This window comes from Pristiophorus japonicus, chromosome 12 (genome assembly GCF_044704955.1).
Source record: "Pristiophorus japonicus isolate sPriJap1 chromosome 12, sPriJap1.hap1, whole genome shotgun sequence".
NCBI classification, from domain to species: domain Eukaryota; kingdom Metazoa; phylum Chordata; class Chondrichthyes; family Pristiophoridae; genus Pristiophorus; species Pristiophorus japonicus.
The window spans coordinates 42,275,040-42,299,616 of record NC_091988.1 but is presented as its reverse complement, the minus strand read 5'-3'; the positions used below and the strand labels follow the sequence as shown (position 1 = coordinate 42,299,616).

Below are 24,577 nucleotides of genomic sequence, written 5' to 3'. Positions count from 1 at the left end.
GATGGCATCACGTGAAAACCAAGGCCATCAAGAATGCACCCAAGCCGCAGAACGTGATGGAGCTGCATTTGTTCCTGGGTCTACTCAACTACTTTGGTAACTTCCTACCTAAATTGAGCACCTTACTTGAATCACTGCACATGCTATTGAGAAAAGGCAACAACTTGGTGTGGGGCGCAGTGCAAGACAGAGCTTTTGAGAAAGCCACCAATCTGCTTTGCTCGAACAAGCTGCTGGTACATTATGACCCATGTAAACGTTTAGTTTTGGCCTGTGACGCATCGTCATATGGAATTGGTTGCGTGTTACAACAAGCCAATGAATTGGGGAAGCTTCAACCTGTCACGTATGCATCCAAAAGTTTGTCTAAAGCAGAAAGAGCCTACAGTACGGTAGGAAAAGAAGCTTTAGTGTGTGTATACAGTGTTAAAAAGATGCATCAATACCTGTTCGGTCTGCGGTTTGAATTAGAGATCACAAGCCGCTCATTTTGTTGTTTTCCGAGAGCAAAGGTTCATCCCGCATCCAAAGGTGGGCGCTGACATTATCTGCCTATGGTTATGCCATTCGCCACAGATCTGGCACAGAGAATTGTGCTGATGCTTTGAGCTGGTTGCCATTGCCCACACCGGAGGTGGAAACGCCACAACCGGTGGATCTAATGTTAATCATGGATGCTTTTGAGAGTGAAGGTACCCCTGTCACGGCTCAACAAGTTAAGACCTGGACCAGCCAGGACCCGAAATTATCGGTGGTAAAGGTTTGCATCCTCAAAGGGGATTGGTCTGTCATACTTAAGCAAATGTGCGAGGAGGCCAAACCATACATTCGTCGCAAGGACGAACTGTCTATTCAAACAGATTGCATATTGTGGGGCAATCGAGTTGTAATGCCTAAGAAAGGGAGCGAGAACTTTGTGCGTGAGTTACAGCACACATCTTGGTATAGTGATGATGAAGGCCATCGCCAGGTCCCATGTATGGTGGCCAGGAATTGATTCTGAGCTGGAAGCATGTGTGCATCAGTGCAACACCTGCATGCAGCTCAGCAAAACACCAGTGGAATCACCGCTGAGTCTGTGGTCCTGGCCATCCAAACCTTGGTCCAGAATCCGTGTAGATTTTGCAGGTCCCTTCCTGGGCAAGATGTTTTTAGTGGTGGTGGATGCTTATTCGAAGTGGATAGAATGCATAACCATGTCATGCAGTACGTCCATGGTAACCATAGAGAATTTCAATGTCATGTTTGCGACACATGGTCTGCCTGACATATTGGTAAGCGACAATAGGTCGTGCTTCACCAGTCAGGAGTTTCAGGAGTTTGTAAAACTTAACGGCATAAAACATGTAAGGTCAGCACCGTTCAAGCCTGCGTCCAACGGGCAAGCACAACGTGCAATACAAATTATCAAGCAAAGCATGAGGAGAGTAACCCAAGGGTCACTGCAGACCCGCTTGTCTTGCATACGGCTGAGTTACAGGACAAGACCCCACACACTCACAGGGGTCTTGCCTGCTGAACTCATGATAAAAAGAGGTCTTAAGACCAAGTTATCTCTTGTACACCCAGATTTAAGTGATCATGTTGAATACAGAAGACAGAGTCAACAAGGGTATCACGATCGCGCAACTGTGTCACGGGAGATTTCTGTTAATGATCCTGTATATGTGTTGAATTATGGTCAAGGTCCCAAATGGATCGCTGGTACGGTCATGGCCAAGGAGGGCAACAGAGTATTTGTTATTAAGCTCAAGAATGGGTAAACTTGCAGGAAACACATGGATCAAACAAAGCTGAGGCACACAGACGAGTCAGAGCAGTCGGATGAAGAAACCGTCGACGACCAACCAACCTACCAGCAGTCTTCAGTGGACTCAAGGGTCATCAGTGAACCCGGAATTTCCATCACGGACTTGTTCAATAAAAATGGACTTGCAATTCCTGACATGGCCACTGCCACCCCAATAAGTCAGCCATCCAACCACCAGCCACAACAGACTCCGCACAGTCCACCCACAGCCGGAATCGAACTGAGACGGTCAACCTGGGAGCGTAAAGCACCGGACCGTCTCAACCTGCGATAAGATCTCAGAGGGGGCTTTTGTCATGTATGTACATGCTGTTTGTAGCCACCAGATGGTGTCATTGTTGGAGGCCACTGAGTAGCACGCACATGGTGCTGCTCTGGTATAAACGGCCAGCCATTTTGTGAGTCAGGCACTTTGGGCCATAATAAAGCAGAGCCAAGGTTGTACCTTGTTCAGTTTAACTGTACTCAGTTTGTACCTTTATTGCATACATAACGCTATCAATCACAGCAGAAATGCATGCAGGAAGGAGCTTGGCAGTGGTACCTGCAGGAGAGCAGGGTCAAAATGGGACCGTCAGTGTCAAACTGATAACTGGCATGCATAAAATCACACTTTGCAACATTAAAAACTAACATATTTGCTTGAAATTTCTAATCCATTTAAAATTGTGACCAAAGAATTTCATACAACTGGGCTAAGATGTGTTTTACACAGTCACTACTTCAAGGCATTTAGATTCAGGTGTAGAGTTGTCTTTTTTAAATAAATAATTAAAATAATTAATACAGGTGGCTCTGTCTTTCACCAGAACCATGATCATTGTTGGCAAGCAGTTTCAGTCTGTGGCTGGAGCCACAGCAGCCAAGGTATGGCTATTTTTAAACTGTTTAAGTATTCAGTCAAATAAGTCTAAGGTGGAGGGAGGTACATTTTCTCAAAGTAATGATAGATCTGTCTGATCTCTGAAAATTGGTTTTCTGGTAGTGATAATATCCTAACATAACCTGGTGCTGAATATGTCTTTTGGCATGACTTCTGATTTTTAAAAGAATATAAGCTAACCAGGATGAGAATCTATTAAAATAACCACTTGAAACAGTTACTGTTCCATGCCTGAGGGTAAGTTTGAGTTTTCTGTATTATTAATGTTTAACTTGAACAGGATGATTTGGTGTTCAGAGAGATTTCGTAGCTCAGTACATATCAATCTTCTGAAATGTTATACAGATAATCATGCCCTGGGCTTGCTGGAAATCAGTACACTGTCGTAGTAATTTGGATGCAAATCCCATGTAGAATTCTGCAGTTACTTTTATTAACTTAGAGATTATCTGTATTTCTAATGTCTTTCACAAGACTGCATAGAATTCTAACTCACCAAAAGTGTACTAAAATCATTAAAATTGGTCCTGTATATAAATATCCAGGAGCTATAATCCTGCTCCACTTTATGGGCCCAAGTTTCGGCCTCAGTTGCTCCTGATTTTTTGGAGCAACTGGTGTAGAACGGAGTATCTTAGAAATTTTAATTCTCGGCATTTAGTTTACTCCAGTTCGAGTCAGTTAGAACAGTTTCACTTTGGAACAGAATTTTTTTTTCAAAAGGGGGCGTGTCCGGCCACTTACGCCTGTTTTCAAACTTTCGGCAGTGAAAACTTACTCCAAACTAACTTAGAATGGAGTAAGTGAAGATTTTTGTACGCTCGAAAAAACCTTGTCTACACTTTAGAAAATCAGATGTAGGGAATGGTGGGGGGGGGGGTTTAAAGGGAAGTTTATAAACATCAAACACTTCAGTTTTACAAATAAAGAGCCATCATCAATAATAAATGATAAAAACATCAATAAATCAACCAATAAATCAATCAAAAAAATTTTATAAGAAATAATTTTTTTAAAAATCAATAAATAAAACATTTTCTACTTACCGACTGCAGCACCGGGAGCCCTCCAATAGCGTGCTGGGATGCCCCCACCCCCCCCCCAGTGTGTCTCTGTCAGTGTCTCTATCTCTCTGTCTGTCTGTCTGTCTGTGTCTCTCTCTCTCTGTCTGTCAGTGTCTGTGTTTCTGACAGTGAGGGGAGGGGGAGGAGCGGGGTAGAGGGAGAGAGAGGGGGGCAGGGGGAGGGGAGGGAGGGAGGCAGAGGGGGAGGGGAGAGAAGGGGGGGAGGGGGGGAGGAGAAGGGGAAAGGGGGGGAGAAGGGGAAGGGGGGGAGGAGAAGGGGAAGGGGGGAGGAGTAGGAGAAGGGGAGGAGGAGAAGGGGAAGGGGGGGAGGAGGAGAAGGGGAAGGGGGGAGGAGAAGGGGAAAGGGGGGGAGGAGAAGTGGGGGGAAAGGAGAAGGGGGGAAAGGAGAAGTTGGGGAAAGGAGAAGTTGGGGAAAGGAGAAGGGGGGAAAGGAGAAGGGGGGAAAGGAGAAGGGGGGAAAGGAGGGAAAGGAGAAGGGGGGGAAAGGAGAAGGGGGAAAGGAGAAAGGGGGGAAAGGAGAAAAGGGAGGGGAAGGAGAAAGGGGGGGGGGGGAGACTGAACGGGCCGGGCCGGGCCGGGCCCGGCTGGGCCCAAGACTTCGGGCAGGGCCCATCCCCATTGAAACATAGAAACATAGAAAATAGGTGCAGGAGTAGGCCATTCGGCCCTTCTAGCCTGCACCGCCATTCAATGAGTTCATGGCTGAACATTCAACTTCAGTACCCCATTCCTGCTTTCTCGCCATACCCCTTGATCCCCCTAGTAGTAAGGACCTCATCTAACTCCTTTTTGAATATATTTAGTGAATTGGCCTCAACAACTTTCTGTGGTAGAGAATTCCACAGGTTCACCACTCTCTGGGTGAAGAAGTTCCTCCGCATCTCGGTCCTAAATGGCTTACCCCTTATCCTTAGACTGTGACCTCTAGTTCTGGACTTCCCCAACATTGGGAACATTCTTCCTGCATCTAACCTGTCTAACCCAGTCAGAATTTTAAATGTTTCTATGAGGTCCCCTCTCATTCTTCTGAACTCCAGTGAATACAAGCCCAGTTGATCCAGTCTTTCTTGATAGGTCAGTCCCACCATCCCGGGAATCAGTCTGGTGAATCTTCGCTGCGCTCCCTCAATAGCAAGAATGTCCTTCCTCAAGTTAGGAGACCAAAACTGTACACAATACTCCAGGTGTGGCCTCACCAATGCCCTGTACAACTGTAGCAACACCTCCCTGCCCCTGTACTCAAATCCCCTTGCTATGAAGGCCAACATGCCATTTGCTTTCTTAACCACCTGCTGCACCTGCATGCCAACCTTCAATGACTGATGTACCACGACACCCAGGTCTCTTTGCACCTCCCCTTTTCCTAATCTGTCACCATTCAGATAATAGTCTGTCTCTCTGTTTTTACCACCAAAGTGGATAACCTCACATTTATCCACATTATACTTCATCTGCCATGCATTTGCCCACTCACCTAACCTATCCAAGTCGCTCTGCAGCCTCACAGCATCCTCCTCGCAGCTCACACTGCCACCCAACTTAGTGTCATCCGCAAATTTGGAGATACTACATTTAATCCCCTCATCTAAATCATTAATGTACAGTGTAAACAGCTGGGGCCCCAGCACAGAACCTTGCGGTACCCCACTAGTCACTGCCTAGTCACTGCCTGCCATTCTGAAAAGTACCCATTTACTCCTACTCTTTGCTTCCTGTCTGACAACCAGTTCTCAATCCATGTCAGCACACTACCCCCAATCCCATGTGCTCTAACTTTGCACATCAATCTCTTGTGTGGGACCTTGTCGAACGCCTTCTGAAAGTCCAAATATACCACATCAACTGGTTCTCCCTTGTCCACTCTACTGGAAACATCCTCAAAAAATTCCAGAAGATTTGTCAAGCATGATTTTCCTTTCACAAATCCATGCTGACTTGGACCTATCATGTCACCTCTTTCCAAATGCACTGCTATGACATCCTTAATAATTGATTCCATCATTTTACCCACTACTGAGGTCAGGCTGACCGGTCTGTAATTCCCTGTTTTCTCTCTCCCTCCTTTTTTAAAAAGTGGGGTTACATTGGCTACCCTCCACTCGATAGGAACTGATCCAGAGTCAATGGAATGTTGGAAAATGACTGTCAATGCATCCACTATTTCCAAGGCCACCTCCTTAAGTACTCTGGGATGCAGTCCATCAGGCCCTGGGGATTTATCGGCCTTCAATCCCATCAATTTCCCCAAGCACCAGATTTACAGGTAGGTGGCGTTGGGTCGGGTCGGGTCCGGGGTCGGGGGGAGCACGGGTCGGGGTCAGAAGCGCGGGTTGGGTGGGGGGGCGGAGAGAGGTCGGGGCGAGTCCGGTCCGGGGTGGGGGGGCGGTCGGGTGCACGGGTCGGATCGGGGGGGGGGGGGAGGAGGGAGGTCGGGTTGGTTCGGGTAGGGAGGGAGCGCGGGTCGGGTCGGTTCGGTTTGGGTCGGGGGGGGGCGGTGGGGGCAGAGGGAGGTCGGGTCGGTTCGTGTCGGGGGCGGGGGAGGGAGGTCGGTTCAGTTCAGGTCGACGGGGTGGGGGGGAGGGAGGGAGGGAGAGGGAGGTCAGGTCGGGTGGGGGGGGGGAGCGCGGGTCGGGTCCAGGCCGGGGGGTCAGGTCCAGTATGGTCCGGGGGCGGCGGGGAGGGGGGGGAGCGGGAGTCGGGTTCGGGGTCGGGGTCGGGTCCGGTCCGGGGGCGGGGGGCGGAGGGGTGGGGGGGGTGAAGCGGGAGTCGAGTCGGTTCGGGAGGAAGCAGGAGCTGGACGTGGGAGGCAGCTTTATGCACGCAGCCCCAATGAGGCCATTCGGCCAGGGCTAGGGGCTGCATGCTTTGGGCCCCTCCCACACAGTTTTGGGCGCCTGGAGCTACTGCACATGCGCGCCCGCTGTAGCGCGCATGTGCAGAGGTCCCGGCTCTGTTTTCAGCGCAGGGACCTAGCTCCGCCCCCCACAGCTCGTGCTGCGCCGCGCCCGACTCCAGAGGACCAGCAGGGAGCCGGAGAATCTGTAAGTTTTTTTTAGGCGCACTTTGTGGCGTGAAAAATAAGCGTCCAGGTCGGGGCTGCGCCGTTCTAGGCGCAGCCCGAAACTTGGGCCCTAAATTCTTTCTATGACAATGACAAATATGGATGCCCCCTCTTCACATGAAAATGATGTGCTTGACACGATTTACATGCATCATGTGTTGGTACAAACACAGAAAAGTTTACCAAAGACTTTTTAATGAAGAGAGCACTCCTTTAATTTTTTGTCACTAATGTGCTTTTTGTGGACATGAAAGAAATGCATCAGATCACCTGATCCATGTCACTCTCCATTTGCTGGGTTTCATATTCCTTTAACTCCAGTTGCTCCTTCAATTTTGCCACTTTCTCAACCAGCTCCAGAATTGCGCTGTTGCTCTCATCACTCCTTATGTTCCCGAATTCTGACAGTAACTTTCTAACAGTTTTATCATCGCAACTGTGAAAATATAACATGTACCAACAGACTATTATCAGGCAAAACGTGTTGTGTATGTACACAGTTTAAAAATAAAACCTGTTCATTTAAAAGTGAAGTTATGCAGTGGGCCATAATGTGATGTCAAAATAACGATGAAGCTATTGGCATTTGCCGTTATCTATACGCAAATGCTACAGCAATTTCAGGCGAGGTCACATGTGCGGTTAAATGTGGAAATCCAAACGTTGTTGTCCAAGATGCCATTAGCTTTGCGAAAACTGCATCTCGCTGCCTGACACTGAATGGCGTGAAGCTGATGTATTTGCGCGGTAGATACAAACTAAAGTCGCCACAGAAAGTTAGGTCTTATCTATTTCAGTCTAAGTATCCTTTTAACGACTTGATAAATGTTAATTATTGCCAAGCAACCTCTCTGGCATTAAAAAATTAACTATTACAAGTGTAGAGTCTCATTCCTTCAGATTTTAAAAATGTAATATTTTAAATAATTTTAAAAAAATTTTTCCTTTTTTGTTTCTCTTTTCTCTCTCTCTTAATCCAATCTTTCTTTTGATCTCCCTACTTCTCTTTCTGTGCATGATTTGGTATTGAATTCACCCACTCTATTCACTGCCCTGCCACAGCAAATTATGGCCCAATATTGCATATGGGGAATAAGTGACACAATATACTAATCTAACTGAAGCACTGCTCCAATTTCTGAGAGAAAGGTCTGAAAAAAGCAGATTAAAGTTTCCTCTCTTCCCAGCTGTGACCTGCGGGGCCCAGTGGTCTCGTGGTTATAATACTGGACTAGCAACCAATAGTTTAAATCCCACCATGGCAAATATTGAAATTGGTAGTTTGTGGGGTAGTATTCAGGAAAAATAACCATGAAAACTGTCAGGTTGTTGTTAAAAACCTAACTGATTCATTAATGTTCTTCAGGAATGGAACGTACCACAACTACCTCGCCTTTCATAAAAGTAAGACTCTCACACTGCTTACAGGACTGACAGTTGACATTGAACCTGAGAAGGTATCAACAACAGAGCCAAATAGTTGTTATTTTGTAAGAAAGAATCTATTGTTTTTAATCATATTAGTCTCCAGCTTCAGGTTAAATATTATACTCTTTACATTCATCTGATATATTTATTGTTCATCTTGACATTTGGTGAAAAATATTCCATTAGATCTCCTCGTAGTAGTGGGATCACAGTGTGGATTTTGCACTCCTCAGAAAGTTTTACTCACTACTTTGCATATATTACATCAAGAAATGAAACTGTCCTCATCTTAAATAGCTGTTTCAGAATCACAAGCTACATTGTGCAGGTATGCATAATTTACCTGTAATCCATTTGAAAAAATTAGGGAGATTTGAAATCGCCTAATCAATGGGATTGGAGGATATGAGAGATAGCTGATTGCTCAGAAACTGAGAAGTTTGTCTCTTCAGTTAGATTTTGACAACTGGTTGGTAATGTGATACTTAACGTGCCTGAGTTACTCAGGGGGCGAAATTGCTCTGTGCCCCGATTGGGGGCGGTAACCTTCTGGGGCAAAGTCCCGCCCCCGCCACGGAATTGGCCTTACCGCCCCTGAAAGTAAGTGGAGCGCAATCTCGAAAGCTCCACTTCATTTGGGGGCGGTAACCAGGGCGCTACTGGGGCATTGAAGGAAGCGCTATGTGGATGCTCTGGGTAGCGCTGGTGCACTTCAACGCCCCTTCCCTTTGATTAAAGGGGAGGTCTATTGCAAATACTGCAAGGCCTCTGATGGCCTCCACTAGGCTACCAAGGCAGCATGCGACCGGGCCAGCAGCCCGGTGCCTAAGATGGTGTGCTGAGCTGCACAATGGCGGCCCGGACCACAATAGAGCAGCCATCGTTGAGCGACCCCAGAGTTGGCCGACAAAAAAAGTTGGCAGCCCAGGGCACTGGTGGGCTCCCTTTAAGGAGCGTCCCGAGAGCAGATGTCGGCCAGCTTCGCGACCCGCAATTTCCTCCGCAGGGTGGTAAAGGGTCGCTGCACATGGCGATCATGTCGTCGTCAGTTGTGTGGCGGCCCGGGGCACGCCTCCGCAAACTCCCGGGCAATTTCCCAGGAGGCGGTAGCGCCCCCCTCCCCCTGGCAAAAAGTGTCTTGTGCCCTGTTAGCGTTCCCTGGAGGCGCTAACGGGATTATAAAAGGGAGCAATTACGCCCCCTGAAAGTTCAACTACTTAAAATCTCTGCTCACCCATTCCCACAGCAACAAAGCCTGGTTAGAAGTTTCTTCACTTCCTTCACCTGACTCTTCTGATCTTCAGTCCACTTTTCATCCTCCTCATCTGAGGCAGCCTGTCCTTCGACTGAACGGAACAGTTGTTCTTCAACTAGTTGACGCAGAGAAGCAAAAGTTTTATGCCATTTAATCTTTTAGAAGTGCAGTAACATTTCAGTACCAGGGAGTGATTCTCTGGAAATGCTCTTGCACTATTCTTTCACAATTAATTACAAGCAAGAATATAAACTATTGATAAACATAAACTAATCAGACTTTGTTCATGTGTTAAATACATTACAATAACGTGATGATTGCTCATTATATGATATCGCACGTGTCAAAAATATCTAAACTTATTTAAGATATGTAAGTGAATAATATTCCTTATAATCTGACTGATAGTTACCAGGAGAAAAGCAAAGGCAGGACTCAATGATAATTCAACCCAGCTTTACACACTGTTGTTTTAACAGATTTTATATGATGAAACAGTCTGTGCATTTTGCAATCTAATAACTTAATGTATTAGGACCTAGCCCTGTCTATTTCAATTGTGAGTAAAACTCTGCATTGATCATATTTAACACAGGTCTGTGGGTTTTCATTTTTTAAACCGGATCAATTTCAATGGTTATGACTGTTTCTCACACTTCCAGCACTTTAAAACTTTAGCATAGCCACATAAATACGGATTGTTAATCATTAATCTGCTACACATGCATTTCCGCTGTGTATTTGCAAAGGTTTTTGGCTGGATTAATACAAATAAAAAAACAAATTGAATTGTTCTAAACCTTAAAGTCTACTATGGAAGTGCTCGCAACTGAAATCTTCTGATCTCTGTTGCACCATTGCCTCTGAATATAATGACATAGTAACAGCAACCTAGTTTTCTTTGTCCAAAGGGCAGACTACAGGCAGCTTCCAGTACTCGTAGCATTTCTCCAGTCAATAAAAACAACCAATCTTAATGGTGTGAACCTTCAAATCACCAGAGTAATAAATTAAACTTAGTTGGCTCTTGTCTTGAACATTTGTTGTTCAGTTATTAGTTTCAGACAATCCTGAGCTCCTTATTCCCAATTTTCCCAAGAATGAATGTTGACACTCACTCCTTTTGAATTGACTACAAAGTCCATTATTTCCTCCTAGGTATTTTAACCATGCAAAATATTAATTCGATTACAATGGTATGCAGAGCAGGCACTGACTTTTTAAAATCCATATGTGTGAATTGATTAGATGCAGTCTACCCTTAATAAACAGGTGCAATGTCCACCCCAACTGTAATTTGAAACATTTCTCCTTCTTAAAAAAGGAAATATTTCCCATTGTACCATGATTCCTGTACCGACTTGTGCACAGGTTCATTTGCTGTCTCACTGGATTTTGATAATGTTTCTTTGTTTGGATGTTTTTATCTCTATTGTCCATTCTTCTGCCATCACAGAGGAGATTTGCATCCAAAGTTCATGCAAAGTTTTTGTTCCCAAATTTATTTTTTTCTCTTCCCCGCTTCACGTGTTGAGGTATGCAATCTCTCTGGTGCTAATCAAACCAGTGGAGATAAGACCTCAAAATCAGGTGTACGAAAGCTCCCACCATTGGCTGGAGTCTCACCCATGAGACCCTAGTGTCAGATGCTTCTGTCTATTTTGTAAGTGCAAAATACTGTCAGTAGGGAGTGCGCATGCACAGGAAATACTTCACAAGGTAGTACTCAGGCTGTTAGGTGCCAGGTATGGTATTATAAGTTGTAATGATGAAAGCAGCAGCACAACAACAGTAAGCTGCCGATAACCTGTTGAATCTGTTGGAGTGGAACTTTGTGGTGTGATTCTGTTGCCATGGTAACTGGATTTGCAGATTCTGCAGGTTAGGCTTGGGTGCATGAATGCAGAGAGAAATTGCACAGACAAGGCAAATAAGACCAGACTGCAAATATTTAGCTCCTAACATACTGCACTGCCAACCAGTTCTTGCATTGAAATGAGGATGGCAGAGCTTGGTGGGCCTATCAATAGTGTTTTGGAAATTGGCCAAGCAGCATCACTGCTCCATTGCCATTCAGCGGTGCCCACTCAAAGTACAAATGCAGGATAATACCCTAATTTGAGAAGACCAACAACAGAATAGAATCATAGCAATTTACAGCACCGAAGGAAGCCATTTCGGCCCATCGTGTCTGTGCCAGCCGACAATGAGCTATCCAGCCTAATTCCACTTTCCAGCTCTTGGTCCGTAGCCCTATAGGTTACGGCACCAAGTGCACATCCAAATACCTTTTAAATGTGGTGAGGGTTTCTGACTCTACCACTCTTTCAGGCAGTGAGTTGCAGACCCCCCTCTGGGTGAAGAAATTTCCCCTCATATCTCCTCTGAACCTCCTACCAGTTATTTTAAATCTATGCCCCCTGGTTGTTGACCCCTCTGCTAAGGGAAATAGGTCCTTTCTATCCACTATATCTAGGCCCCTCATAATTTTATACACCTCAATAAGGTCTCCCCTCAGCCTCCTCTTTTCCAAAGAAAACAGACCCAGCATCTCCAATCTTTCCTCATAGCTAAAATTCTCCAGTCCAGGCAACATCTTTCGTAAATCTCCTCTGTACTCTCTCTAGTGTAATAGAGAGGGTACAGCCAAGGTAGAACAAACAAATAGATCAAATAGAATAAGGAGATAAACCATCCCCTCGGAGGTATGTACTTGGAGCAACATTTTAAAACAAACCAACTCTGGATAAATACCTTATCAAACTACCAACTGACTCTTGAAACTTGCCCAACAGTTTATCGGGCAGCCTGCCTTGTACTTGCTTTACAATACTTTTCAGGTGGTGCAACAGGGTCAACAATGATATTTAATCTTCAGCCCTGGGTTTGATTCTGGTCCAGACTGGGAGGATGAAAGTCTTTTCCATCCATATGTGTGAATGAGGAACATCTTTTTAAATGATCACAAAAATATAGCAAGTAGAAGAACTAAAGTAAAACTGAAATACTGTAGTGAAATAAAATAAATATGAAAAGCAGATGGGATGAAATAAAAATGAAGCTGTATAATATAATGCATGTTAGAGGTTCCGATCTGAATATCACAATCTCCAAATGTTCTTACTATTATAAGCTGATGTTTCTGTATCTCCTGTTGGGGATCTACGTTCCTGGTGCACAGGTAAACAACCCTTCCACTCATACAATGCAAGAGAAGGCCTCCGCTCTGGAGTGTTTGGCTGCAGGAATTGAAGCTTCATGACCTCTGACCTGTAAGAAAAAGAAAAATGTAAATGAAAAAGAAGCAAATCCTTTTAAAATCACTTTGATCATTTTTCTTTAGCTTTTCTGACCATAACTGCTTTTGTTGCTTTGAAAATACACTTATTTGCCTGACCATCTAACACCAGTAACTTAAATTCTAAATATGTCAAAGAAGAATTGGAAAACAGCATTGAGCCAAAAACACTGCTTAATCCAAAATATTGTCATTTTTATTATCATTCAATATAATGTAGCTTTATTAAACTGCCCTTTTTTTATAGATTTTAACTTTTGTGCAAAAACCTGCTCTCTAGCATTACTATCTGGCTGCTTTTGTCACTAGTTACATTCCCAGGTACCATGGCAATAGCAGCACATCGCAAAGTCCCTCTTCAGCAGCTTCAATAGGTACAGTTTTAACTTCTCATTGGAACTTGTTTGCTACAATGCACCTAATGGCCTAAGTATCACCTTATGAATTATAACCAGCAAAACACTGGCTGTGAAATTTAAAAAATAAAAGCCACTGAGAATGCAATAATGGTAGAGAGAAACAGTACCTTATTGGACACTAAATATTTGGAATCGCTACTTCATAGCTGTCTGCACAATATTTCTGCTAAAATCCAAGTCGATAGATGCTGGTCTTATCAAACTTACGTGCTTTACTAGCTGTGGGAGTTGTAGTTTTTTTGACAAATGTCGTAAGTAAAAATAACCCTACACTTTCTGGTGCACCCTGGTGACTTGCCCAGAATTGTTCACTTATTATTGATTGGTTTAATTATAGGGAAATTTGTTCTTTCCCATCTAAAGACATAATCAGTGAAGCTTGGTGAGACAAAAACTTCTCTCCCATGATTTAGTTAAAAATAAATTGTTTACTGAGCATCAGCTTTTGTTGGTGAGATATTGCTTGTTGAAACTCGCACTGCGTTTATGAAAAGGCAATCATTTTCACACAAGACAAGACATCTTGCCAAGAATCGCAGCATATAAATAGACTTCTAGTGAAGCAACTTAGGCAGCTTCTGGAGTTGTATAGGAGGTGCAGATTATATAATGTTTTGGGATCTTAATTATTTACAGCAATGCTGATATCCTTATCATGCAATATGCAACATCGAATAAACATATGAGCTGTTCAATAGGGCACTGGATGGTGTATTGGATCAGTAATTAACCCTTTCACCTTTGTGACTGGATTCCAAAAGAGATAGGGTAAATGTGTCTTCTTGTTGACAGCTGTTAAAACCAGAGTGTTGATAAGAAGTTGTTCCTTGTTAAAGGACCACCATCTGTATTTAAAAATGAAAGTGTTTGCAAACCCTTTTTATTAGTTTATAGGCTCATGGTGCGATGAAGTAAATTGTCAAATGCTTCTCTGTGACAAAATTACATGTTTTCTCCTCCATATACAAAGAATTTGCAAAAGGATGTTTCATGAAAAAAGTGCCACTTTCTGTTGACAAGAATTTTGTGTGTGACATTACAGCCAGCAAATTTAGATAATAATCTTAATTCAGATCAACTGTCAAACTGATGCAACCTTTTAAATATCATCTATTCCAAACCCTCAACTCAACAAAACATCTGTAACTTGTTTTGTATTAAAATAAAAATATAAAATTGGAAAAAAAGCACAATTCTTTTTAGTGGTGAGTATGCAGAGGATCACTGACACAAGGTCATGTCATTGTGCTGCATGATATGTCAAAGTTAACAATCTGCATGGCCACATAGTGAAGTTCCAGGTTATTTATCAAAGTCATACATTGGGTTGATCCCACCAACTGTATATAAACATCCAAATTGGCCACATGCCTGAACTATTTTGTTTGTTAACTAAACCCAATATTAACCACTTAACTTTTTGTTTGTTACTGGTTTATCAGTATAAATTAATAAAAAGTGATGTCTCGTGCAATCTTTCTGTTGTTGGATTTTATACCAAAAGAATTTTTAATATACAATACTTTGTAATACAAGTCAAACTTTCAATCTAATGTTCTAATGTGTAGAAAACAGGAAAAACAGTTGCCAAATCCTTCCGGCAGTGAGAATCGCTCAAGGGAATTGTCTAAAGAGGTAATCCTTCAGTAATAAGACAAAGATAGTGGAATGTGTGGTGTGGAAACAAAACAAAAATGAAAAAGAGTGTCATGGAGTGCTTTCACTGATCATCCCTTGCCACGGCTGTCAGCCCATTAAAGATTGTTAAAGATGAGAGACAAACAATTGAGCTGAAAAAATAGTAGCATCAATAAACTAGTGTTAGAAACTAGTCAGTGGAAAATTATGAAGATTTCACACTGATTTGGAACTAATTGGAAGGTTCAATGATGTAGTTTGAAAGCTTACATTTTAATGACAAACCACATCGTGATCTAAAATAAATTAAAAATGTTCCAGCTCCTTCAGATTGAACTTTAAATGGAAGCCCATTCCATCTGTTTGATATTTGCCTTTTGAGGCTCAATGCTGAATTTTTCTTAAAGCACAAAGCAAAACAAGAAAATGGTGCATCAAAATGCAAAGAAAAAGAATGCTGCAGACAGTCTTGTTCACGTAGAGAAACATGATAAATATTGTGGAGAAGCATCACTGCTCAGCAGTTAAAATTAAAATGAGAAAGTATAATAAAATCATACAAACTGATCACTAATGCACTCTATTTGTCACATTGAGCCCTCCCTCAGTGTGCCTGTTACAGTTTTGTCAAAGCGATGGCATTTATAATGAACCAATATCAACATTACTGCCTGTATTTTACTGAGCTAGATATAAGAACTTCAAAACTGCCAAATAAGAATGGATTCCAAAATCAGTTGTGTATCACTAAACGTATAACGCAAATATTTCTACTGCACAAAAGAACAAGAGAGATGTTTGTCTCACACTATGGTGAACTAGTTCCACTCTGAAACACACTCAAAGGATTCAACTTCTTTACTGTTTAGCAAAAAGTCATAGCAGTTTTATAGTGTCCAGACTTTCTTGATGCATGTTCACTTATTTGTGGATACTTGTGAACAGGGAAATGACCAAGGACTTTGACAAGTTAAAAAAAAGGTGGGAAAAAACACTGAAATTACACATGGATCTAAAATTCATCTATGCTTCAAATTGTTGCTTAATTTTGTATTTTCATTATGTCATTACATTTTTTTGAAATGTCAAACATTTAAATTGTCCAAGCATTCCACCTTTTGACACAAATCCCGTTGTTGAGCAGAGCACAGCTAGTATCAATTGTACATTTCTACTGTTTGCTTAGATGAGCCACAGAGAAAACCTAAACTTGTCAAAAATAGCAGATAATATCTTCCACTCGGCCTTTCACAAGCAATCCTGTTCAAATGTTAACAAACTCAGTGGTAGTACTAAGTATAAAATCCATGTGGCAATATCCAGAACTCATTTTGATGACATTCAGAACCATTAGAGATGCTGATAATGTATCAGTACTCAAGCAGAGTCGAGCGAGGTCACCATAGTGAGAGACAAACATCTCTCTTGTTCCTTTGTGCAGTAGAAATAAGCTGCTTTAGGCCTTGAAACAAAATGTCATAGAGTGAAAGAGTGTAAAGTGATAGGTCCTGAAATATTACCCATGACTAATTGCATTTTAATTAATGCGCTTCTGACTGTACGAGGGTTTGAAACAGCAGCCAAAAGGTGTTAAGAGTTAACCAATATTCTTCTGTTATAAGCAGCTCTGTTTTTGGTTATTGAAAACTTGAAATTACTTTCAGTAATTAACAAGAACCTCTGAGCAATTTATCGTAACAGTAATACTATTCTTTATTGAAACCTATAAAACTCTCGTGCACAAATGTGATCTTGGTCTTAGGAAACAATTTTGGCATGGTAATAAAAAGTAAATCTATGGCAACTGGGTAGCATAATGAATTAGTATGCTGCCCTTTCACCTCTGATACCTCAGGTTGAATCCATGATAATTTAACTTCACTGGATGAAATGAGTCTAAAACAAAGATACTCCTTGAATTTGGAGAGTTATTTCCCTCAGTCGAAAGTTCAAATAAATTCTACAGATTCAAATGCTTCAAAATTCAGCTGAGGTCTATGTGAAGGGATATAGAAATTCATGTTTGTCGAAACTCTTTAAAAAAAAGTTATCCATTAAATCTCATGGGCTCCCTTAGAGAATTACAGCTAAAACAGTCACCGTCACAAAGCTGGCTCTGGTTATCAAGGTTTGGATGTCTCAATCCAATTTCTATTGGGTGTAGATCTCAAGTAGGTCATAAGGATAGCTTGTGTGTAAAATATAGGAGTTCTTCCAGTATTCTCCCAATCTGGGGCTAAGTTGCATTGCCAAAATAGGGTAGAGGGATCTTGGTCTGCATCTGATCATGCAATATATGAATCTTAATGTCTAACTTGGATTTTTTTGAAACCAGATTTTTTTTTAAACCAACATCTTGCTTTGGAGTTTTAGGTTTTTTGACCTATGCCCCTAAAACTGTAAACAATTCTTATCTCAACTCCACATTAGATCGAGACAGGATGAATTTGGAAAAATCTTTAAATCTTTTAATCAAATCAGAACCATTTGGATTTAGATCTTCTCCCTTGAGATGCAGCACTCATGAATGAAATGAATGAAGTAAATTTGCCTCATTTTATTGGATTTACAAGGAGGTGATATTTTACACAGCTTGCTCTTTTCTCAATGAGATTGTGATGCACCCAGAAATGAGTAGCTGACTCAAACATATATGGGCAAAGAAAAAGCTTGGCTGATTGTCGATCACTCTCTCAATTCTAACCTCTTTTCCCTTGTTATACACTCTCTTCTACCTTGCTACATATCCATTATATTACGATCAATAATCATCTCAAACTTCTATTCCAACTCATTCTTTCCTGATTGCTTCTGCCAATGTTACTTCCATCTTGCAGAGGTACTTCATCTGACACTTGTGCAGATTGGACATTTGTTATTTTCCAATATCTGCAAGATGTTTGCTCATGGGCGAGGACTTGGAAAATCTACCTTTCCTCCAGTCACCCTCTTCATTCAACACTGCCAAGTACTTAAGTCCAATTCATTTCCTAACAATCTACCTGCGTTAAAGATAATTGAATCATGATTTCAAATTCTCTGTAACAAGGGCATTCACTGTTGAGGATGAACCCAACAACTGAGCAACCTACAGCTTGACAATTTATAGCTTTTGCCACTGGGGATGAAGGTAATCTCAGCTAGATGGAAATAGTCAGACATTCCAGCAGAGACAGCTATTTCTCTCTCAAAAGATTTAATGTGAGACAGAATTCTAATGTAGTGGCAATAAATGCTGAAGCATCAGAGCTATTGCTTAGAGATCCATAAGTTAACAGATTCTGGCAGCATCATAAGGACGAGAGCAGTCAATGAGGAAAGCAGATGGCAGAAATTGTTTCATCAGGTTTACTTTCAAACCAGGTTTTTCTGTTGAAGCTACACTCAAAATAACCTCTACATGCATTAAAAAAAATCAATTAAACTATTTAGTAATTGTTTGCTTTTAACCATAATATAGCAAAATCTAACATACATCAACAGAAAATATGGAATAAGATTTTCTAAAGTGTAAATAGAATGTATTATGTTTTACCTCGACCATCACAGTAATGAGTACATATGCGGCAAAGGCATTATTTCTCCAATGCAGCTTAAGTAAATGATCACTGTTAGAAATAACTTCATTTAAAAGAATTGTCTTTTACCCATCTTTTCTTAAACATTGTAACATGAGAAACTGTAAAGTCTTCACATTTTAATTAACGGAGTAACTATTTGTACAAAGTCTCCCTTCTGCGCATGGGTTTCCCATAGCGCCGAGCCCCGAGCCTCCCACAGCGCCGGGGAAAGCGAGAGGCAGGCGGGGAGAGTGAGAAAAGGGGAGAGAGAGCTTGGGGGGGGGGGAGGTGCAGAGAGAGAAAGCTTGGCAGGAGAGAGCGAGCTGGGGGGGGGGGGGGGGAGAGAGTTTGGGAGGAGAGATAGAGCTTAGGGGGGGTAGAGAGAGCTTGGGGGGGGGGAAGAGAGAGCTTGGGGGGGAGAGAGAGCTTGGGGGGGGAAAGAGAGCGCTTGGGGCGGAGAGAGAGACCTTGGGACGGAGAGACCTTGGGGCAGAGAGAGAGAGCTTAGGGGGAGGGGGGAGATAGAGAGCTTGGGGGGGGGAGAGAAAGCTTGGGGGGCAAGAGAGAGCTTGAGGGGGGGGGAAGAGAGAGCTTGGGCCGGAGAGAGAGAGCTTGGGGGGGGAGAGAGAGAGAGCGCTTGGGGGGAGAGAGCAAGCTTGGGAGGGGGGGGGGAAGAGAGAGCTTGGGGGGGGGGGTGGAGAGAGAGAGCTTGGGGTGGAGATAGAGAGCTTGGGGAGGGGGGAGAGAGAGCTTTGGGGGGGGGAGAGAGAGAGCTTGAAGGGGAGAGAGAGAGTTTTGGAGGAGAGATAGAGTTTGGGGGGGGAGAGAGAGCTTGGGGGGGGAAGAGAGAGCTTGGGAGGGGGGAAGAGAGAGCTTGGGGGGGGAAGAGAGAGCTTGGGGGGGGAAGAGAGAGCTTGGGGGGGGAAAGAGAGCTTGAGGGGGGGAGAGAGAGCTTGGGGAGGTGAGAGAGCTTGGGGGAGGGAAGAGAGAGCTTGGGGGGGAAGAGAGCGCTTGGGGCGGGCGGAGAGACCTTGGGGCAGAGAGAGAGAGCTTGGGGGTGGGGGGGGGAGATAGAGAGCTTGAGGGGGGAGAGAAAGCTTGGGGGGGGAGAGAGAACTTGAGGGGGGGGAAGAGAGAGCTTGGGCCGGAGAGAGAGAGCTTGGGGAGGGGAGAGAGAGAGAGCGCTTGGGGGGAGAGAGCAAGCTTGGGAGGGGGGGCGGGGGAAGAGAGAGCTTGGGGGGGTGGTGGAGGAAGAGAGAGACACAGGTGGTGGGGGCCGAATCGGAGAGAAGAGAAGGAACTTAGAAGACGGATCACATTGTTCCTACCCCGTGGTGCGTGCAAGCTCGGTCCGTGTGTTACAAGGGACATCGTTGGGATGGATGAAATCCAGAAGTCACAACACTGTCACTATTCACTTCATATCCAATAAACATGTTCACAATCCGCACACAATGCCCCATCTATGGTGGGGGAAGGGCGGTGGGGGGGGGGGTGAGATCTTCTGCTTGAGTAAGGGTCTTCAGCTGGCGGAGGGATGCACTTATGCTGGGGTAATGGACTTCGGCTGGAACTTGGTGGCTTTTGAGGAGATCTATCTTCTGTGGTTTCTGAAGTCAAGATGGATCGAATTACAAATTGGAAATTCCAGAGGAACTTCAGGGTGTGGCTTATCTTCCAAGGGGCAATAGTTCTGGAGAGCCAATCAGAGAAACGACTGCATTTCAGTTAGTACAAATAGATGCATCTTTAATTAACTAGTAAAAATAATGAAAAATGATCCTAGACTTTTTTTTCTAAACCTCTGTTTGAATAAGATTTAAATTTGTAGGTTACATAATTTCTCTAGCGAGCAGAGGGTGATTAGAACATGGAGGGGCCGAAATTGCAGTCCGTCTTCGGATAATTTGAATCAACTGAAGATTTAGTGCCGTCGAGATGGGACGAAGAATGGAGCATTATTCAGGACTTCGTTTTTTGAGGAGCCTCCCAGCGCTCTCGGGTGCTGTTGGAGGTGGGAGCGGGGCAGAACAGAGTTGGGAGCGGGGCAGAACAGAGTCAGGAGCGGGGCGGAAGGCGGGTGGTATCATTTAGCACTGTGCTGAGCACGTCAGCCTCCCCTTCACTTAAAGGGGAGAGATGCTGCGAGGCGTCATGAGTCCTCCGTGGTGCCCACTGAGCTGCCTGTTGGTGGCCCAGGTGAACCTGCGGCCGTCATTGTCAGGCCGACTCAGGAGTCGGCCGTCAATTAAAACAAAATGCCGGCCGCGGCAGTACCCTGCGAAGATGTCGGGGATACAACTGGCGCCAACCGCGCTCCCGCGGGGCAATTCCCCCCCACGGGCCGCAAAAGGGGTTGGGGCCAGCTGGCCGGGCGGAGTGGGAAAGATGGCGCACTGCGGAAACATGTTTCTGCTGCCCCCGGCTCGGGGGCAATTGTAGTCAGGTCACACCCTTCGCCTGCCCCCGGGCGGAAAAGCCGGAATCTTTTATCAAAAGTGGCTATTGAGGCAGGGAAAATAAACCATCATGCAAAAGGGAATTGGATAAGTATAAAAAAGAACAATGTAAAAGGATACGCGGCAAGGGTAGAGAAATTAGATGAGCGTAGGTAACTCCAGTTGAAGAGCTAATAATGCCATGGCCACAATGGGCCAATTGCACTTTTGCTGTGTTGTAATTTCTATGATTCTCTGAAATTGAGAGTTAACAGCAGCAGTTTCCATAACTTTTTAAAGTACCAATATAAAGGCAATATTGACCCGGATTTTACAGGTCCTATGACCATGTACACATATTGCTCACACCGTTAGATGGATTATTTTTCTTTACGATAGGATGAACATAAGCACATTTCCAAGCAGAAAGAATGAGTCGTACTAAGAGAGATTGAAGAGAGAAAAAATACTTTTGAACAAAAGAACGGATGCCACAGCTGGTTAACACAATGAACAGCTGTTCATTATCACACTGCTGTTTGTGGGAGTTTACGGTGTGCAAGTTGGGTGCCATGTTTCCCACATTACAACAGTGACTACACTCCAAAAGTACTTCATTGGCTGTAAAGTGCTTTGGGACGTCTGGTGGTTGTGAAAGGCGCTATATAAATGCTTCTTTTTTTAAGCCATAGAAATGAGCAAGGACCTAGATTAAATCCCTGGTTGGTATTAGGCTCAGCTGTGATGCCCTGCGGTCAAGCCTTGCTCTCTCGGTTCACACATTAATAATAGCTGCCAGACTGAAGGAGCAGTGGCCCCTACAGCATCCGATGATCTGCAGCCAGCAAAACATCACTGCCTTCTGGAGGGGTGGGGGAAGGAAAAATTCACTGAAAGCGAAACAGAAAACACAAATAGCACATGAACTAAAATGCGCGTGGTGAAAAATGAACCACTTTGGACAAAGAATTCAGACTCCTTCAATGTACGTTTTCAATCATGTAACAAACAAGATTTCTGAGCAAGCTTGATAAAGATTCTATGGTTAACTGAACTAACTGAGGTAAAACTGACGGCCGCAAAGTATTTTCCTATTGCTAAATGTGCCCTTTTTAAAAAGATGATGTTTAGTTTTATGTTATCCACACATCTCTTTTTGCCTTGGGAAAGTACATAGGGCTAGAACCTCCACTTTTTTTGCATGCTTAACGCCCATTTTACCGCTGAAATGACGTATAACGCCCATATATCGCCCATTTTGGCACAAAATGGAAACTGACGGGCTTTTTTAGGAAACTTATCGCTGAGCGTTACTTTCCCCATGTGATTAACGCCGGGAAAAAATATTACCGCATGCCCACTTTTTTGGGGCGGAATCAGCAGAATGGGTGAAATCAATTACCATAATATCGCCCAGCGTTACTTTCCGCACGGAATTAACGCCAAGATTCAATACGAACGCCCGCTCACTGTTTTTTGTCGTAAAGAGCATATTTACCCAAACTAGCGGCCATGGAGATCGCCCATCGTCAATTTCGCGCACATATCGCCCACAATACTGCTCGCCCAAAAAAAACGCCATCAAAAGTGGAACTAACTGGAATGAATGCCAGCGGTGTGGCTGGCATTTGTTAAATCCCACTCTTACGTGAGGAGCTGATATCGGAAAGATTTGCTTGAAAGAGCGCTGATGTGAGTGACAATGTTGACACACTGCTGTGTGTGCAGCTCAGACATCAATGGTGCCCATCACCTTGGTGCCAGTTAAAGTTTACGTTGATTGAAGTTAAGTTGTATTTAACCCTTTCATGGTAAGGAATCACCAGTGTGTAACGGTCCAGCTATCTGAGACAATGCGCAACAAGGTTATGTTCAATAATAAAAGAATAATACAACATTGGTCTGAAATCATAACTATCACAGCCAATAACACCCAACCACTGCCCACTCCCCACTTTTTCCATTGACATAAATCACATGTTCAACATGTCCAGCAACACAGAATACAAAGGCAAAGCAGGAGCGCGGTCCCCAGCCCCCATACATTGCAACAAATTGCATACACCCAGATGGAGATATAATACAGCCATCACCTGCGCACATGCATCTCACTTTCCTTCCCCCCTCCCCTTCTTCTCCCCACCTCTACCCCTTCTCCTCGTTCCACGGCACCTGGCCAAAGAGCTCCTCAGGCGGTGCCTCATTGGGGACGATGAAGGCAGTTGCGGTCGTCGCATGGGTACGGGAGCAGAGGGTGCCAAGGGGGTAACATTTTCTGATGCAGAAGCAGGATCTTGGTCCTTGCTCTCATCTGTCGTTCGCAGTGATGGTGTGGAACTTAGGGGTGGAGTGCCGCGATCGGGGACCACTGGGAGTCCTCTGCCACCAGTGTTCCTGGCTACCAGCTCCAGGGCCTCCTCCATCCCTTCCATGTTATATCTTATTTGTTGGGCAAAAACTCGGTGCCAAGTATGTCCTTGGTACTTTGTAGGCTTTTTGCTACTAGTGAATCTCCATCATGCCTCCCACAACAGCCAAACCAAGCACACATCACAGCCACACACGCTTTCAGTGCCTCTGAGCTCCCTCTCTCTCTGTCTCCTCTTCTGCACGTGTCATGATGACCCTTGACCTTCTGAATCGCAGGAATCAAGCATTGCCATGCCGTTGCTAAGGACGGCCACACTTTACGGCAGAAGGTCAGAAAAATTTAACGCTACCGCCCATTTGATAGCGCTCGCGGTAACGCCCATTTTCAAAAATGTAAACCAGATGTTTTGAGAATGGGCGAGAAGCCGAAGATTTGAAAACCCTTTTTTAACGCCCATGCTGGAAATAAAGCCCATTTTTGGACGATAAGCTCAAAAGTGGAGGTTCTAGTCCATAGCATTCCACTTGGGAACACCTTTCAAAGTGCACTGTTCTTATGGACAGAGAGACGGGGGAGGAGGAGAGGAGCACTCTGACTCCAGCCGCAGAACTTAAATGGAAAGGTAAAACTGAGATCATTGTGTTTCTCCGACCCAGCTCACATAACTTAATGAAGCATGAGGTAGATCTACACAACATATGCTGGATGGGCAATAACGGGGCACATTTTAATTAGATGAAGAGATTGTTGAGTTTATAGGGAGATTGACACAATATCACTAAGATGAGTAATGTGGTGGTGTACATCGAGTTCAACTAGAGACCTGTGATTTACAAATTCAAACATTAAGTTTTTTCTGTTAAAAAGCAATATTTTTATTATATAGGTAATAAATGACAAGCTGCTAAATGTCAATGTGAGGCTTTAATAAGGTTTTAAATTCAATAAAATGCCATTGTTTTAAGTATTCACAAAAGGATGCATTTCTAAAAGTATTATCTTATCATCATCATCATCGGCAGTCCCTCAAAACGAGGATGACTTGCTTCCACGCCGAGAACGGATGAGTTCACAGGTGTATCAATGATATTCAGGATCCCAAACTACATCCTGAAGGGTGGAAGATGCCAGTGCGTGGATTTTTTTTTAGCGTGTGGTGGCTGTTGAACCCCAGCCACCACACGGGCTTGACAGAGCTAGGTCTTGGTCCAGTGGCAAGGATTAACCAAGACGACTGGAGACCAGCCCTGCTGCATGGAGCAGTGTGGGCTGGACGGTGCTGCCCCTGGGCCCTTGCCTCTTCTGGGCCCCGAACTTTCGCCTCTCCTGAGC

General features: G+C 44.0%; 1 protein-coding gene across 1 annotated transcript in view; it reads right to left on the bottom strand.

The window, feature by feature from the left end:
- efcc1 (EF-hand and coiled-coil domain containing 1) overlaps positions 1–24,577 on the bottom strand; it is a 98,352-nt gene that overhangs the window by 17,303 nt on the left and 56,472 nt on the right. Inside the window, exons 2-4 of the mRNA XM_070894710.1 lie at positions 12,646–12,791; positions 9,501–9,636; positions 7,109–7,274 (exon numbers count right to left, since the gene is read on the bottom strand). Coding sequence (XP_070750811.1) covers positions 7,109–7,274; positions 9,501–9,636; positions 12,646–12,791 — 448 coding nt within the window. The remainder of the gene's footprint in view (positions 1–7,108; positions 7,275–9,500; positions 9,637–12,645; positions 12,792–24,577) is intronic.